Here is a 16,383-nt window from a genome sequence, read left to right as displayed (position 1 = left end):
TAACGTGACGTAGTTAAACAACTTTTCAGTAATTGGAAAAATTAATGAAGTGAGAAGTGTTGGAGCTCAGCGTTGCATAAATGATGACTGTCTTCATTCACAAAGGAAGACACAGCGCTGTGATTCTGCCTGCTCCACAACTACAGCTCCCATGAGGCACTGCTCGCGTCACATGCTGCTCTAACACGTCTCTGCCTTCATCAGTCTGAGCCTGTGAAGTAGAAGTACTCATACTGCATTCAAGATATTAGCATGAGCACCAAAATATACTTCAAGATTGAAGTTACTGATGCTCTCACTCAGCTGATTGACAGCTGGCTGCAGCTGCTGATGGATGGAGCTGTTGGTGCATTAATGTGTGTGTGTGTGTGTGTGTGTGTGTGTGTGTGTGTGTGTGTGTGTGTGTGTGTGTGTTACTTTAACACTTTTTTTGACAGACAGTTAAAACAAATAAAAAGCAAAATCTTTCCATATTTGGGGCACTTGTGTGCAGATGTGACTGTTTGACATGAATCTGGTTGTAAGAGCGCGTCTGTGTGTGTGTGTGTGTGTGTGTGTGTGCGTGCGTCTGTGTGTGTGAATGAGAATGAGCTTGCTCCATTTAAGATGTTTGAAGTGTGTGTCAGGCTGATCTGCTTTCAATTCAGGAAGTTTCCTAAACGTCTAAAAATATGATGATAAATAAATTCAGATGTTCGTCTGGTGACAGACCTCTGAACCAGCAACAACTCTCAAAAACACATTTGTATATTCACAGTAAAGGTTCATGAGGTCGGGTCGTGCTGGCTCACTAACATCTACTCGCTACCTCTGTTAGCTAATATACGCTAACAACGCTGCTGCTGTGTTAACCCAACACAATCACAACCAGCATGCAGTTAAACGCTCGTTCCCTGTCGGAAAAACCAAACTGTGACATAAATGAATCAAAGTGACTAACTGTAACTTATTTAGCCACCTTAGCTAGCTAGCTTAGCATCTACTGGTGTCTTCTATCAGGACACATCATTTACCTGCTCAACATCAGCTTCTGTTTAAAGTTGCTCAACATGTGCAAACAGCATTCTGTCCAAATCAAATGTGCAGGAAAAGGCCGTCAGGAGAGAAATAAGGCTGGAAAACACAACGGTGACAAACTGTCCAGCTTTTCACAGCCGGACACGCGAAGGGGGCGTCGCCTCCACACCTTTTCCTTCCAGCTCACTCGTTACAGTGAAATGCTGTGAACTCACCCTCTTGATGTCCTTGCCGAAGGTCTCGCTGAAGCTGGAGCCGAGGATCTCGAACTGGACGTGAGAGTTGGAGCCGCTGTCCTTAAAGTCCATCGTGCCTGTCAGACCTGTGATGTTGCCCTGAAGCGAGAAGCAGAGAGACGGACGTGAAAGTCATCTGACTGTTTCTGCCAAACGGTAAACTTTTCTGACTTTAATTACTGCAGTAATAAACGTCAGAGTCTCCTTTGCCGTGACCTCCTACTCGTGTTTGACTCATTTCCTTGTTATGCTACAGTTCACACACTCCGGTCCGAAGGAAAGAGCCGAATTTAACGGCGACTTTATGAAAGTACGTTTTATCATGTACCCATTGTAAAAGAGGCCTTGCCAGTATTGTTAACTTTAATGTTCAGGCAGATAAAATATAATGAAGTGACAGAGAGGAGGGAGACAGTAAAGCAGAGAGGGACGGATGATGGGAAAAAGACATGGAGGACATATTAAGATGGGTCAAAAAGAGTAATGAAGGGGAAAACAGCGGAAGAGGAAGGGAGGGAGGAGGGATGAAGAGAGATGAGGAAACGGCAAAGAAAGAGGAGAAACTGGCAGAAAAAGACAAACCGCTTCATCAAAGCGTTCTGCTGCGGTGACCTTTGAAGCTCGCCCTGTCTTTAATATCAGGTTGCATCCCATGATGCTTTGCAAGCTGCTAAACTGTGCGATGTTGACGACGGGTCGACAGTCCCAGCAGAGGCACGAAGCACATGAGAGCGCAGAAAAATCCCCCAGAATTCAGTCCAAGAACGAGCCGGAGCGGGTGAATATACAGAGCTAATGAATCAGAGTGTTTAATGGATGCTCAGCTTTATTAATTCATGGTCAGCGCTGTCTGCTCTCTGCCTCCCATGTTGATCAGCTGTCTCCATGGCTTCGACGTGGAATATCAACTGGCAAACAGTGTTTAGAGATGTACGAGATGTCAAATAAAACATCATTAGAGCCTGAGTGAACGAGCTGAATGCAGCTCAAAGGCCAGAGATGAAATGTTGCTGCGTGACTTCCATCAGTTCACGATGTAAAGCGAGACTGAATGCAGCCTTCAGCGCCGGCCAGCAGGCTGAATGTTGGTCTGTCAGCCGCAAAGGTCGCTGCCATTGTCACCTGGAGGAGAGGAATGTTTCATAATGTTTGCTTGCCATAAAGTCAGCGATTCTTCCCGTCCTTCACCTCCTGTTTGGCTGCCTGTACAGCGGAGTGGTGTTTTCTGAAGTCTAACTGATGGAAAATCTTTTCTTTGAGGGAAACAAGGTCGTGAGAGCAGCAATGAAACATGAAGCTCGAGACCTGACGGCAAAAAGAAAACTGTCCAGTGAAGTAATCACACCTAAAATGCTGAAGTTTAGCAATAAAACAGTCCATAAAATGTGTAATTTCTGAAGAGCAGACCTCTAAAATAGAGTGTTTAATGCATTTAAACATGCAGTTTTTGTTTAGTTTTTATATTAGCTGAACCGAGCAAACTGCTTTAGCTGTTGTTAAACCAAACCGCTAGCTAGCATGAAACAAACTGTCTTAGCAGTTAAACTGAACCTTTAGCGACCACATATGAAACTGCTTTAGCTCCTAAAAGGGAGCGTTAGCGTAATAAACTGTTCCCCCTGATAACTTGAGCAATAAAATAACATGAAACAAACAGTTGCATTGTAGTGTTAGCATAGCTAGCTTAAACCACACTGGTTTAAACATGGCTAACCAAACTGTTTTAATAAAACTATTTCAGCTGCTAATCTGAACTCAAAGCTAATATAAACCGAAATACTTCAACTAATCTGAACTCTGAGCTTTTAGCTAACCCGTGCATTAAAACCGTTATCTGAACTTAGCGAGTTTTGGAAAATATTCACTTGCCTTAAATCTAAATTCAGGGCTTGAATGCAATGAAATACAACAATGTAGAGCTCACGTACAAGTTAAATATAGTTTCAGAGATCTGATACTCCATTCAAACACTATATTCTACACACAGAGGTTGCTATAGTTAGCTCCTTCATGGAGAATTAAAGCTTCACATATGTAAGACTGATTAGCCCTGTGTACTGTCTCCATTAGCATCGACTGTTTAGGGTTGTGGAGGCAAAGGTCCACATGAGTCACATGTTGCATTAGCAGGTGGTGGTAACAGCACACAGGTGGGCAAAGATCATCAGAGCTTTGCATTGAGTGTTGAGTTGCAGCACGGGGCGTCTCCGGTAGGCTGCTTTAATTTTGGTGGTCGACTCAGTGCACACGCATACATTGGCATACCTGTAGGAGGAGGGGGGAGGAGGGTCACATGGTGTGATGCACTGAACAGAAAAAATGAACTCTGTTCCATCCATTTTTCACTCAGTCTTCGACTTCTCTCACAAAACCATTTTCCATCTCATCAGCAAGGCAGCCGGAGATGGCGGCTGGCGGAAATGTTCAAGTTGAAGGAAAGAAATAAGTGAAAAAACGAAATACCGCCACCTCTTCGAGATGTGCTGATGTACTGTTCTGCAGGAAAACAGCATCTGTCAAATTCAGACCTTGTAAATGACTTTCTGACACACAGAGTTCGAAGTTAAACAGGAACGTTTGTGTCGGTACCTCGAAGGAAAAGGTCTGTTTTTGTAACTTGGCTCTTGTTGTTTTGGCTTCATTCTTATTGATTATGATGCTGTTTCAGTCGTAGCTGCCACCGTGGAGATGGTGACAGTGTCTACTGGGATCAGACTGGTTTAAAAAAGTCACCACATGTTCATGTCCGTGAAGGTCTCGCTGTTTCTCTGCGACGGACACGGAACAACAGCGCTGCGAGGGACGAGTGTTCACACGTGAAAGAAAGATCAGTAATGAGCCGAGCGGTCGTTAGCATGAGAGACGTCAGAGAAATGAAGCGATGTTTGCAGTAGAGCCGAGCTGCTCTTGCTCTGAGGGACTCATCAGCACGGCTGAAAAGCATCTTTCACCAGTTGGACCACTGGTTGTGATTTGGATGCACATCAGGTTTCACGCTCAACGACTTTTCTCCTTTCGTGTTTCATCGGCTGCGTTTCATGTTTGATTTATCTTCCAGTAACAAAGAAGTTGTTTGTTCTTTTATTTAATGTTGGTATAAATCTAATCATGCTAATGCTCTCCTCCATCTTCAAAGGGTTTTCAAGTAAACCTTTAATAGAGAACAGCACGTCCTCCACCATTTAAAGGTATATTAGATCAGACAGGTTCCATGACGCTCCTCTCTGGGCTTCTGGGTGAGACAACAAACACTCCAGCTGCTAATCACTTCAACATCAATAAACTAAAATCAGCTTGAGATTGTAGGTGAACTCTTTGATCAACTATTCCATATTTGAGCTGCGTTTCAAACAAAGATCTAATCTAATTACACACTGATCACAAATCAAATATTTGTCTAAACATGAATGAATCATAACCTCAGGATAAACAGCGCATGTCAATCAGGCGCGCTGGCAAGGACGCGCACAAGGCCGGCCCGAAGCCGCCCGAGCGACAGCTCACTCGCCTCGTCTTCTTCTTTGGCTGAGCTGCTGCTCTGGAGGAAGAGCCGTGAATGCTAAAGCTCGACCAAATTAAATCAACATATCCAAACTCTGTGATCCCTCTGCTGAAACTGCTATCAATGAAAAAACCCAAAGCAGAGACACAGAGATCTGACAGTTTGCTTGATGGTCGTACGAGGTTAGATATTGTTTACAGTGTTGTCACGCGTGAACCAGACCAACCAAACGTTAGCATGCATTAGCAGGCCAAACGCCTGTTTTTCAGGTTCACCCCTCAAAATGTCTGAGCACATCTCTGTGTGCTGTTGCTTCAGCTAACGAGCTAATGGACTGGCTGCAGAGCAAACCTCTGAAACATTTTGATTTATTGACAGAAAGACTCTGCACCTTCTGGATCGTCTCCAGCATGGACCAGCCTCCGTTCCACGGCTTGGTGGACTTCCTGATGCAGTTGAGGCTTGCCATGCTGTGCCACTTCCTGTCCTCCAGCTTCCTGTAGAAGGCGTTGGCCAGCATCAGCACGCTGTCGTACAGGTAGAGGTTAGACACCTGGAGAGAGGAGGAGACGTGGAGGCACAGAAAAGAGAGGCCAGTTTTTAAAAAACACATGTAAGTTTAAAGTCTGATTAGCTGCACCGGCTCATCAGTCCCACACTGTAACTAACTGCAGACACTTTCTGTACGACAGTCAGACCAGCACGTGCTCTGTTTCTGCTGAATGACTCATTCATTTAATTGTATACCTCATAACTAATATTGTTCAGAATATGCAGTTTAGATCAGAGTTAAATGTATTTATTTATGTAATAGATCATGCTCCTACCCCCCCTTTCCCCTGTGATGTTGGTTTCTTCCAAAAGCTGCAGGATCAAATTGGTTTGCATGCACAGAGTTTTGGCTTTGGCCAGTAGGGGGCAGTCTTCCCTCTGGTCCTGATGAGTCCCAGTGCCTCGGTGCAGTGATGGGACGCTGTGCGGTGGTCATTAAAGATCCCACAGCGCTGATCACAAAGAGTAGGGGGTTCAGCGGCGTCCTGGCTGAGTTCCCACCTGATCATCCCCCTGTGTTAAGTCACTCTTATCATTATTATTATTATTATTATTATTATTACTTCTAATCGTCATACTGTTTATGCAGTTCATCTGCATTAAAAGCAACTCGTGTCCTGATTATTTAATAACTGTTTCTGTCTTTCAAGGTTTTCCTGAAGCTTCCTCTCCTCCACACACAATTTATTTCAACAGCAAAACCAAGAATCAGGTGTTCAGATTCAGTCTGCGCTGGCCGAGTTAATGCTGCATGTAACACACACAGCAGGCAGCGAAAACACACAACGGCCACATGTGAGACACAGCTGGATGCTGCATCATCTGCCACCACACACACGCACACACGCAGACACGCACGCACACACACACACACACACACACACACACACACACGCACGCACACAGACACGCACGCACACAGACACACACACGCACACACAGGAGGATGGTGTGGAGACAGTCAGCTAGTAGCCACTCTGTCCACATGTGATCGTGTCGTCTCTCACCCTCACACACTGTGACAAATCACTCTCACTCTCAAATACACACACACACACACACACACACACACACACACACACACACACACACACACACACCAAAGCAGGGAGCAGAGACCAAATGCAGGATGACAAATGAGCATCACTCTGTCCAGATGAGTACAGCTGAGTGGCATGAAGTCCATACAGCACGGTGCCTGAAGCCATGACACACACACACACACACACACACACACACACACACACACACACACACACACACACACACACACACACACACACACACACACACAGGACTTTTTCCCCTCTCATCCTCTTTTGTTATGGAAAGTCTAAATCTGAAGAAAACCAAATTACATGACAAGAGAAGTCACACGAGAAAAGAGAAGAAAAGCGAAGCAGAAGCAGCATCTGATCCAGATGTTCATGAAACAGCAGCATCAGTCATGAACTGACTGACAGCTGTTTGAATAGGGAAATCTGTCCTGCTGAGGGGACAGGCATGAATCATCATGTTCGACTTTGATGTCACAGATCTGTTTTTCTTTTCTGACAGAAACAAGACCAAGAAAACGAAGCGAACAGTCCCACTCGCTCCTTAGGATGTGATCAATCAGCCTCTGAAGTGGAAGACCACAATTGATGTAAACAGGCTTCAGCAGGCGTGTAGTGAGTAACATCTGAGGACATTTAACCGTCTCCTGCATGAATTCTTGAGTCAAATGTCCTTTACGGAGGATTTCCAGTGAGGACGGACAGGTTCAAAACCCTCATGTCATCTTAGGAGCCGTTAACAATCAACCTATTGTGTCGTTTAGGTATGAGGAGGACGTGGAGGACGGAGGAGGAAGACAGAAAGTGTGTGAGTGTGTGTGTGTGTGTGTGTGTGTGTGTGTGTGTGTGTGTGTGTGTGTGTGTGACCCTGGGGTTGTCCCTGTGGGTTTTCCCAGCTGTGCTGTTGGACATCTTGTGGGTAACTCCGCTAATCTCCACAATTGTCACGACAAGACGCAGTATTTGTCAGTGTGAGTTACAGTAACGGTTCTGTTTGCTGTCCTGAAATGTCAAACACGCACACACTGTGATGTTTTAGAACTGGAAGTGACAGTTAAGTGTGTGTGTGTGTGTGTGTGTGTGTGTGTGTGTGTGTGTGTGTGTGTGTGTGTGTGTGTGTGTGAGAGGGAACAAATGCTCTTGTGCTGTGTGTTTTTGTACATTTAGGAGTGTTTATTACCTCTGCCTGTTAAGATAAAATGTGTGAATTGAGTCCAGTTTGAGTAGAAATCTCATGCAACGTCGACACATAGGATCAGAGCAGGGCGGTGACTGCACTGATGAAGAACAGCAGAAGAAGAGTCAAAGCCAAGTCGAAAACTTTGCAGACTCTGCGTGTCGTCGTTAAACATTCAGCTGATGTCTGAGCGCTGAGGTTTGCTGTGTGAACAGCACCTGTGTGGGCGGGTGGATTTATGGAGCGCAGCAGTGAAGGTTCGGGGTCTGAAGACCATCAGGTAAGACTGGGGAGTCCGCTCCACCCAGAGGTGGAGGAGGTGGAGGAGAAAGATGGACAGCGGAGAGTATTCAGAGTGTTCCCGCCATCGGCCTTGACCAAAGCATCGGGTGCCTCTGTGGATTTGCTGATGTCAGAGAAAACGAGCGTGTTTGGAGCGACAGATCAGGACGGGCAGCAGAACAAAGCTGAAGTATGAAAGCACTTTAGGCTGCTCGTTGCTTTTTCCCCTCAGTTTAATCATTTGTCCCCTCAGACTTATATTTTGTGTCATTGAATGACTAAATTGTGCCTCAGACTGTTTCATTCATCCCCTAAAGCATTCATGCCCCCCCTCCTCCCCCCACTCTCAGTATGAGACACTTCAATCGAGGATCGAGATACGTGGATTTTGGTTTTTGGCGGTTCAACATAACTTTGTGTTATCTCTGTCATTCCTCGGTGAAGGACTTTGTGTCGGGAAGAGCGGGAAGGAGAGCCATCAAATGATTTCAGGGAGCAATTTAGCGACTCAAGGATGTAAATTATTCAGAACAAATTAAGTAGAACGAATGCACAAATTAGTCATTTGAGAACACAAATTCTTCACTGGAGGTGATAATTTATCAAAAAGTCTCCCCCCAAACACTGACTGAACACTGTTTCTCCAACCATGATCACTTTCAGACCATAACTTCTGCTAGCTCGAGCTGTCCCCAGCCGTTTCAGCCTCCATTTCATTTTGAAAGCTAACAGCTAATGGCTAGCAAAGACCAGTGAGGAGGACTTAACAACTCAGTGCTCTGTGTTTATTCTGCTGTTAAGTTTTCATATGGGGGTCTATGGGGATTGACTCGCTTTTGGAACCAGCCTCAAGTGGCCATTTGAGGAACTGCAGGTTTTGACCCTTCTGCATTGGCTGCACGTGACGGATTTTCCTTCCCTGACTGTCAAGACTTGTGTTATTTAAAGTATTTATTATTATTTGTGGGTCTGAATAGTTTATTTAAAGGTTTTGTACCTCTTTGTTTTATTTTGAAAAGCTATTTGTAAGTCTGTGTGACTTTGGGTTTTGTTTTGATCACGACAGTAGTATATACGTCTCAGGCAGAAGCACACAGCCCGTTGGTAAGTAGCAGCAGCTAACTGGATACTAGCCTGCTAGCGATGTGTGGTTTATAAATACATGTGTTGTGTTAATGTTTACCGCAAGCTGTCATTCTCTATTGAGTGCTATTTGGCATTCGCAGTTAGCAATTGGTTAGCGCCACTAGCTCGCATTAGCATTTTCCACTATCTTCTGTTAGCATTCACGGCTAACGCCATTAGCATTCTGGGCTAGTTCCTGCTAGCATTCTCAGTTATTAATGTTAGCCAAGACACAATAGTGTATAAACTTTTGGGTCTGTTGTGTTTTATGTGATTCAACATTACTTTTATTTATAAAAAGGACGTTTGACTGCTTGCATATTTAAAGGAATCTGTGTTTTGTTTATTTGGAAAATGAAAGCAGCTGTTTAGTACTTACAGTTTCATTGATATTATTATATGTAACTTTTCATATTTCATTTGATCGTTTCGGGTTTATGACCTGTGGTCACTTGTGGTCATTTTGATGTAAAAATAAAAGAAGACAAAGGACAAACACGAGTTATAGCATTTGTGTGCTTCCTGTCAAGCCTTTTCGGATGGCTAAATCTTAAAAGTCCAAACACTGACACTGCAGGCTGTGTTAACCTCAGATCAGCTCTGTGAAGATGGTCGGGCGCCCCCATAGAAGCCAACAAACACATCAATCAGGGAACTGCTGGTCTGGACAATCAGCTGTGAGTCTCACCTCCAGGTTCTGCAGGTATCCTTCCTGCGGGTCGCACAGCAGAGACGAGATCCGGTGGTTGTGCCTCATACAGCGGGTGCTGCTGTCCCTCCACAGGGGGAAGATCTGCCGGATCACCGTCATCCGCCCCAGTGCACTGTGGGTAAGCTCCAGGATCTCTGTGTCGCTGATTTCCTGCAGCGCCGAGGAGGCGGGACAGAGTGAAGGAGACATTATTGACCTGGCTCAGTCTGCAGTTTGTCTGCATATTAATCAGAAGAGCTTCAGTGAACATTGTTTGCCAGAGGTCTGATACCAGTTTAGAGACAGGCTGAAGCTGATTGGAGCAGTGTGTGTCAGTGAGTGTGTATTTCACTCTTAGTAACTAACCCACAGAATAATGTTTATTTTCTTTACCAAATTAATTAAGAGCAGGTTTTTCACACACAAAAACAGAGAGTGTCAAAGCCAAAGCGACGGGGGGATTCATAGAGGCCATTAAAAGCTTCCTTTATTGACGCCTGTTTAATTGCTTTGATGCTGAGAAACCCAATTATTTTCTGTGAGGTGTAATTATAGATAGTCTCAATCTAATTGTAATAGCATAAAAACAATCTAACACCAGGTTTCTTATGCTTTATAACACCAACATAATGACAGACCACGACTTAAGGAGAGTCCCAACCAGTGGCCAGGTTTGTTTTTCTGTGGCAGAATTGAAAAGTCGACTTTGTTGCATTCTTGTTATCCAATTAAAAATGAACCTGGACTTGTAAACAGAAGTTACAGGGATTTGCAGCTCATTTATTGGAGTTTTGCAAACATGTCATTCTGTCAGGTTAAAGTCAAAACAAGTTTGATTCCAGGTCCTGTAATTGCAGCCAAGGCATTAAGAACCCGTCTGCTGAAATGTACTTACACTCGTGTTCGGCAGACTCAAGAATACAAGAAGAATATGTGAGTATCAGTCCACTCACGTCTTAGATCTTTGTGCAACCCTGGCCTGAAGAATGTCTTTCTGACCTTTGGAAATGGGTTCACTGGGTTCTGTGACATTCGCTCATCTGCTCATCAACTCTGATTTCTCAACTTTTACCCACTCATGGAGGAAAAGTGGGTAAACTCCATCTGCAGAGGACAATCATGCACTGCTACTGACAGCTCCAGAGAGCTGCTAAATGGAACTTGTGGTGAGATTGTTTTAGGATTCATTGTGAGACCAAAAACAAAGGAAACCTAAGAGACGCAACACTGTTAGAGGCTTTCTTCAAGTGTGGACATTGACAACAGGCGGGAACTCTCTGTCTTTGAAGGCATGGTTGGACACGTGGTACAGATGAGATGGTTTGAAGCGTAGAACCATTTAGGACCTGGTTCACAGTCGGTGTTCAAGGCCAACCCAAAGGGCCAGTCAAGTTTATGGAGGCACTAAGTACGTATGTGGACAGGCCATACAGCGTATCTAACAGCTGTTACCAAGTCATGGACTGCCCACAGACTGGATATCCAGTCAGTATTCCTGTTTGCCAGGGTCTCTGCTTGATATGTCATCCGGATAACAGAGGATGCGATCTTACTTTCGCTCTCACACCTTATGTGTTTCATGCCTTCTCATGACCCACAGTGAGATCGAACTCTGTCCTCCAGAGTAAAACCTGAGTGTGAGTAATGTGAGAAATCAGCCTCAGACTCCCTTAGAAAAATCAAGGTGGTTTGTGGGTAGCTGGGGAGTAGTGGGGAGCCTTCATAAACTTTGTTAAAACTCTTTCTATGAATCCTTCGTAGCGTGTCGGCCACTCGGTGACGACATGAATCATCTGCCTCATTAACAGCAGATCAGCTGAGTGCAGCCTGTCGCACACAGTTATTTCTCACTGTGTATCATTAATTTCCCGTCGTATTGCTTCATTTTTCACACAGTTCTGTTGAATAACGCATCTTTTGGGGCTTTCATGGCACAGAGTAGACGTACAGTCAGTAATTAGAGGCCTGTCTCTTTCAGCCTTCTCTCTCTAAACGTGTTAGCTAATACGTCTAAAGACGTTAACACCTGTAGCCTGTCAGTGTTACGTTGAGTGCAGATGCTAGCAGCTTGGGTTTACCTGAGATCGGAACACAATGCGAGCCAGACCACCTCCAGATGTGCTCAGATCCGATCACGTTTACACCTCCATTAACATCCTTTTCTGGGTAACGTGCCGATATAAATCACATTTTAACAGCAGGTGTAAATAGTGTCAATGAGAGACACTTTAATACTACAATCAGTGTTCAAACTATTTTCTGGCACTCCACAGCCACCGAATGGAGGCAGAAGAGGATCTGAAATGGATGAGGTATTACAGCGTGATGGTAATGATCTGCATTCAGGCACAGGCATATTTTAGAGAGATTGGGAGGTGAGCTGAGGATCATGAGAGTCACCAAAGGAATCAGATAAGAGGTTTGGAGGGCAGTTATTATCCGAGAAACGCAGCCGTGAGTGGAACATAACCTCCACAAACAGGTGATGGTGTTTTCAGGAAAGATGGGATCCCGACTGAAGATGCTGAGGAAGAACAGAGTCCAATTTACTGCAGCTTATTCAGGAGCAATGAGGCTGCTGCTTAATGCTTCAGACACTACAAAACACGGCATGTTGAGATGTTTATCATAAACATGCTGTGAGACATTACCATACGACTGCTGTCAGACACTAAACCTCCATATGATGCCTGTGGCTCGTCATTACAAACCGGAAAACAAAGCTGTTCCACCACATTAAAGATGGAGAAATAACTGTGCCATTGGCCTGAGGGTGGCGCCACATGAATGCTTGTGTTGCTTCCTAAAACCAGAGGGTTTATCCTCTTGTCTGTGGACATTTTAGGACACCGGAGACTCAGCTCTGCCTCAGCTTCATCAGTCTGAGCTCCACTTTGTGAAACCCAGCTGTGCTTTGAGCTTCATGCTAAAGTTAGCATGTTAACATTTAGCCGTACAGGTTCAAATACTCACAGGTGTTAGCAACCGGAGTAAGAGCAGGTAACACCTCAGTGAAGGAGGCATTGCACATACATACAGAAACCTCTTATAACTCCACACCTCCAGATTTCCTTCACCTTCAAACTTGTAGTCTGACTCAGACTGTTAGCATATATGCTTACATTAGCTTGGGTAGATTCACACGCAGACCATGCATGGTGAAAGCACTGGCTATGAAATCTAATTTATGGACCAATCAGATGCAGCATTACTGATGCTCTTTCGCATAATGAATAAGATGAACTCAGAGTTTGGAGTTCATTTATTATCAGCGTGATTATTTTTCAAACAGACGTTTACCTGCTAATCCCCCGCTGGAGGAGCTCCCCTGCTCTTATTACCTGCAGTCTAACAAGTCATTAGCCTTTGGTTTGATTCTGTGCGGTGATGGGGAAAGATTAGAGGAGGATGGAGGAAGAAAACCCGGACAGAGAAACAAGGCCCTGATGGATTCAGCTGTCGTTACAGATGGATGGGCTAACAGCCACACCTGGAGTCGCTGTAATCTAACCTGGAGTCGCTTTTGTTCTCAAAGCGTCTGATTTGCATTTCAAAGAGAGGTACTGGTACCATTAACAGTTAGACTCCATTTTCATCTCATCCACTCCACCTGTTTTCCAAGGGATGCTTTAGGTAATTAGGTTTTGTTTAACATTAACCCATTTTCAGAATGCAGCCATGAGACGAACTGATGGCTCGGCTCACAAAGACGTCCTGAATAGAACAGTGTGTGAGGCAAGTTTGCAAAGGGCCCTTTGTTTGCTGTTCTTTTCTTTCTGAAGGGTTCATTTCCTGGTGGACAGGTCTTTGAATGCACCACAGAAACATTTAACATCGATTACAGCACAGTAAATCCTCATTCAAACAGTCTCAGGTTGATGATTACGAACTATTCCCTCGACGTCTTTTGACTGATGGCCTCCACAGACTCTGACACCATCTTCACTGCAACGCCTCCAAACATCAATGGCCTTTTCAGGAAAAGCAACATCTTTAGCTTTTGGTGAAATATCTCGACAGCTATTGGAAGAACTGTCATGATATCCGGCACAGTGCCCAGAGAACGAGCCATCATCTCGTGCCATCATTACCATCCATCCATTATCTATACCGCCTATCCCTTTCGGGGTTGCGGGGGGCTGGAGCCTATCCCAGCTACAATGGGCGAGAGGCGGGGTACACCCTGAGCCGGTCGCCAGCCGATTGCAGGGCCACATGCAAAGACAGACAAACATTCACACTCACACTCACACCTACGGACAATTTTTTAGAGTCATCAATTAACCTAATGAGCATGTTTTTGGTCTGTGGGAGGAAGCCGGAGTACCCGGAGAGAACCCACGCATGCACGGGAAGAACATGCAAACTTCACACAGAAAGGCCCCGCCTGACCCGGGGATCGAACCGGCAACCTTCTTGCTGTGAGGCACGCGCACTACCTGCTGCGCCACCGTGCAGCCCGCCATCATTACCTTTTTAGGAAATAAGCAGATTGGATCAGCAACTCTTTAACTGACTCATTGAATTTGGTGCACGCTTTATTCATGTCTTACTGCTGCTCTGCATGTTTGATCCTCATGGTTAGAATCAGTCCTGCCTGGCTGTGTTTTATTGCTCTGAGGTGTTTGCTTGTGTACTTGCTGCACTAATGTTTTGATGTTTCCTGTTGCTCTGCATATTTTGTATTGAGGAAATGAAAAAAACAACTTTGGTGAACAGCTTTTTATCTAGCGCCATCACCAGGTAGAAGTTGGCTTTGTCCTTTGATTTATAACTAAATACCAGAGAAACTAATGAGCCTCAGCTGTACTTTGCGTTTATTGCTAATTAGCTAACATTAGCATGTCAACATGTGGACATTAAAGCTGCTCATCATCCAGCGCCTCTGTGTCTAATCACAGCCTGTTAGCTTTGTTGGAGATTTACTCTTCACCTGCTTAAGAATCTCATTAGTATCCATATTATTGCTGTTATTGGCTGGCAGCTACCTGAACACAGAAAAATCCAGAGAAGGTAAGGAAGTCCAGGTAGAGAAACGCAGCACACACCTCTAGTGGTGATCACTTAGTATGAATCTATACTTTAGGAAAATCCTGCATGTTTTACGTTGACGGCGTTTTAGACAGATTTAGTCTCTGAGTGAGTGCGAGCAGCTCGGTCACAGACGGTCTGTGTGGATTTAAAACTGACGGTCAGCTGCTGCTTCACAGACTCGGTCTAACAGCAGGCCTCACTGCTGCCCGCCGAGTGTCTCCCCATCACTGCTCCCCCTCTGGTTAATCACTGTCCTCGCCTCCCCTCACCTGTCTCACTCATTACTGTGACAGCGCCGCCCTCTGTGCCTCTGTTTGTTCTCTCTCTTCTCTCTGTTTCTGCTCTGTCTGGAAGTCTCTCTCTCTCTGCAGCTCGTTTTAATTGGCGTCAGCGGCGTCGTCTGGTCGAGGCGCTTTGTGTCACCAGCAGACGGAGGGTGAAGAGAACAGTCTCCGATACTGTCGACAACCTGCCTGACGATGCTGCACCACAGAGCAAACACTGTGAGAAGAAATGCTTCAGTTTCGACCAAAACAGCGAGTCTTTTTTTTTATCGTGATCTCAGAAACAACTCAGTAACGTAAACCCAAAGCATTGATGGTGCTGCTTCAAGAAGACTTTAGTCTTTAAAAGACATAAAGAAAAGAAAAGGAAGTGCATATCAGCTTATCTGCAGCCTCTACCTCAGGGACGCTGAGTCAGGGAGGACAGGCGGCGAGGGAAAGGTAGTAAAAGAGGTTTGATGGGAAAAAGGACGGGAGAAGGTGTGCAGGCGTCTGACTCACCTGCCGCAACACACAGGATTTCACATGATGCTTCTCTGGTTCACCACTTTGTGAACACATGATTGGTCTAAAGGCTAAAGGACTGCGTCAGATTTAACCAACATTTATTTAAATATGAGCATCAGCTCAGACTGTGTCCGCAGATATCTGACGTTAAAGGACAGAAACATGTTTACTGAAACATTTACTAGTTTTCATCAGTGGATTTTTAATTTTCATGTCTCTGAAGCACTCAGAGCCGTTTTCAGTGTTCTCCACAGTTACTGTGGTTACAGGTGCCGTGAGGTTAATGGAAAAGCTGTAAAGGCTCTGACACACACACACACACACACACACACACACACACAGTGCTCATGTCCTCTGACTGCTCACTCTCTTCTGTTTGATCGGCATTAGAGCTGCAACTAATCACTAATTAAGCGTTTTGTCTACGAGCCCTCAAAATAAAGCGTCAATTTAAACCTAACAGAGGAAGTTAACGTCTTCTTTTGTCCAAAACCAGAAGATTTTCAGCTTCAAATCTTTTATTACAGAAGGAAACATCAAATTCTCACGTTTGAGAAAGTGGAACCAAAAAATGATTAAAGAGATGAACCTTCATGTGGTCCAAGATTTCGCTGACTGAGAGCGACATCCATATTGTCGTCAGTCGTCAGTGCGCTGCCTGCAAGCTCTCACGGTTTGTCCCGACTCTTTTGATTCTGGAACTTCTGTGAGATTGTTAAAGAATTTAGCCCATAAAAATGAAGCTTTATTTGAAGTAGGCTTTTAGTTTTTGCTTTTTGAAATCTTACATATATTTCCTGTAATCATGCTCCACAATCAGTCAAACTCGCCCCCTTACAGTAAGAGTAGTCCAGTTTTTCAGCAGTCTCTTCGATTGCTTCCCTCCAGCTGTTCCAGCTTTGTTTTTGATCTTCAGCTGAT

General features: G+C 44.8%; 1 protein-coding gene across 3 annotated transcripts in view; it reads right to left on the bottom strand.

Moving 5' to 3' along the window:
* Window positions 1-16,383, bottom strand: part of LOC139349289 (glutamate receptor ionotropic, delta-1-like) — a 397,115-nt gene that overhangs the window by 46,619 nt on the left and 334,113 nt on the right. For all 3 annotated transcript variants that reach the window (XM_070989916.1, XM_070989918.1, XM_070989919.1), the window contains 3 exons: window positions 9,635-9,808; window positions 5,147-5,308; window positions 1,233-1,352 (listed from right to left, as the gene is read on the bottom strand). In XM_070989916.1, coding sequence (XP_070846017.1) covers window positions 1,233-1,352; window positions 5,147-5,308; window positions 9,635-9,808 — 456 coding nt within the window. The remainder of the gene's footprint in view (window positions 1-1,232; window positions 1,353-5,146; window positions 5,309-9,634; window positions 9,809-16,383) is intronic.

Source organism: Chaetodon trifascialis, chromosome 21 (genome assembly GCF_039877785.1).
Source record: "Chaetodon trifascialis isolate fChaTrf1 chromosome 21, fChaTrf1.hap1, whole genome shotgun sequence".
Taxonomy (NCBI): Eukaryota; Metazoa; Chordata; class Actinopteri; order Chaetodontiformes; family Chaetodontidae; genus Chaetodon; species Chaetodon trifascialis.
The sequence above is the reverse complement of the archived record's forward strand: the minus strand, read 5'-3'. Positions and strand labels throughout refer to the sequence as shown.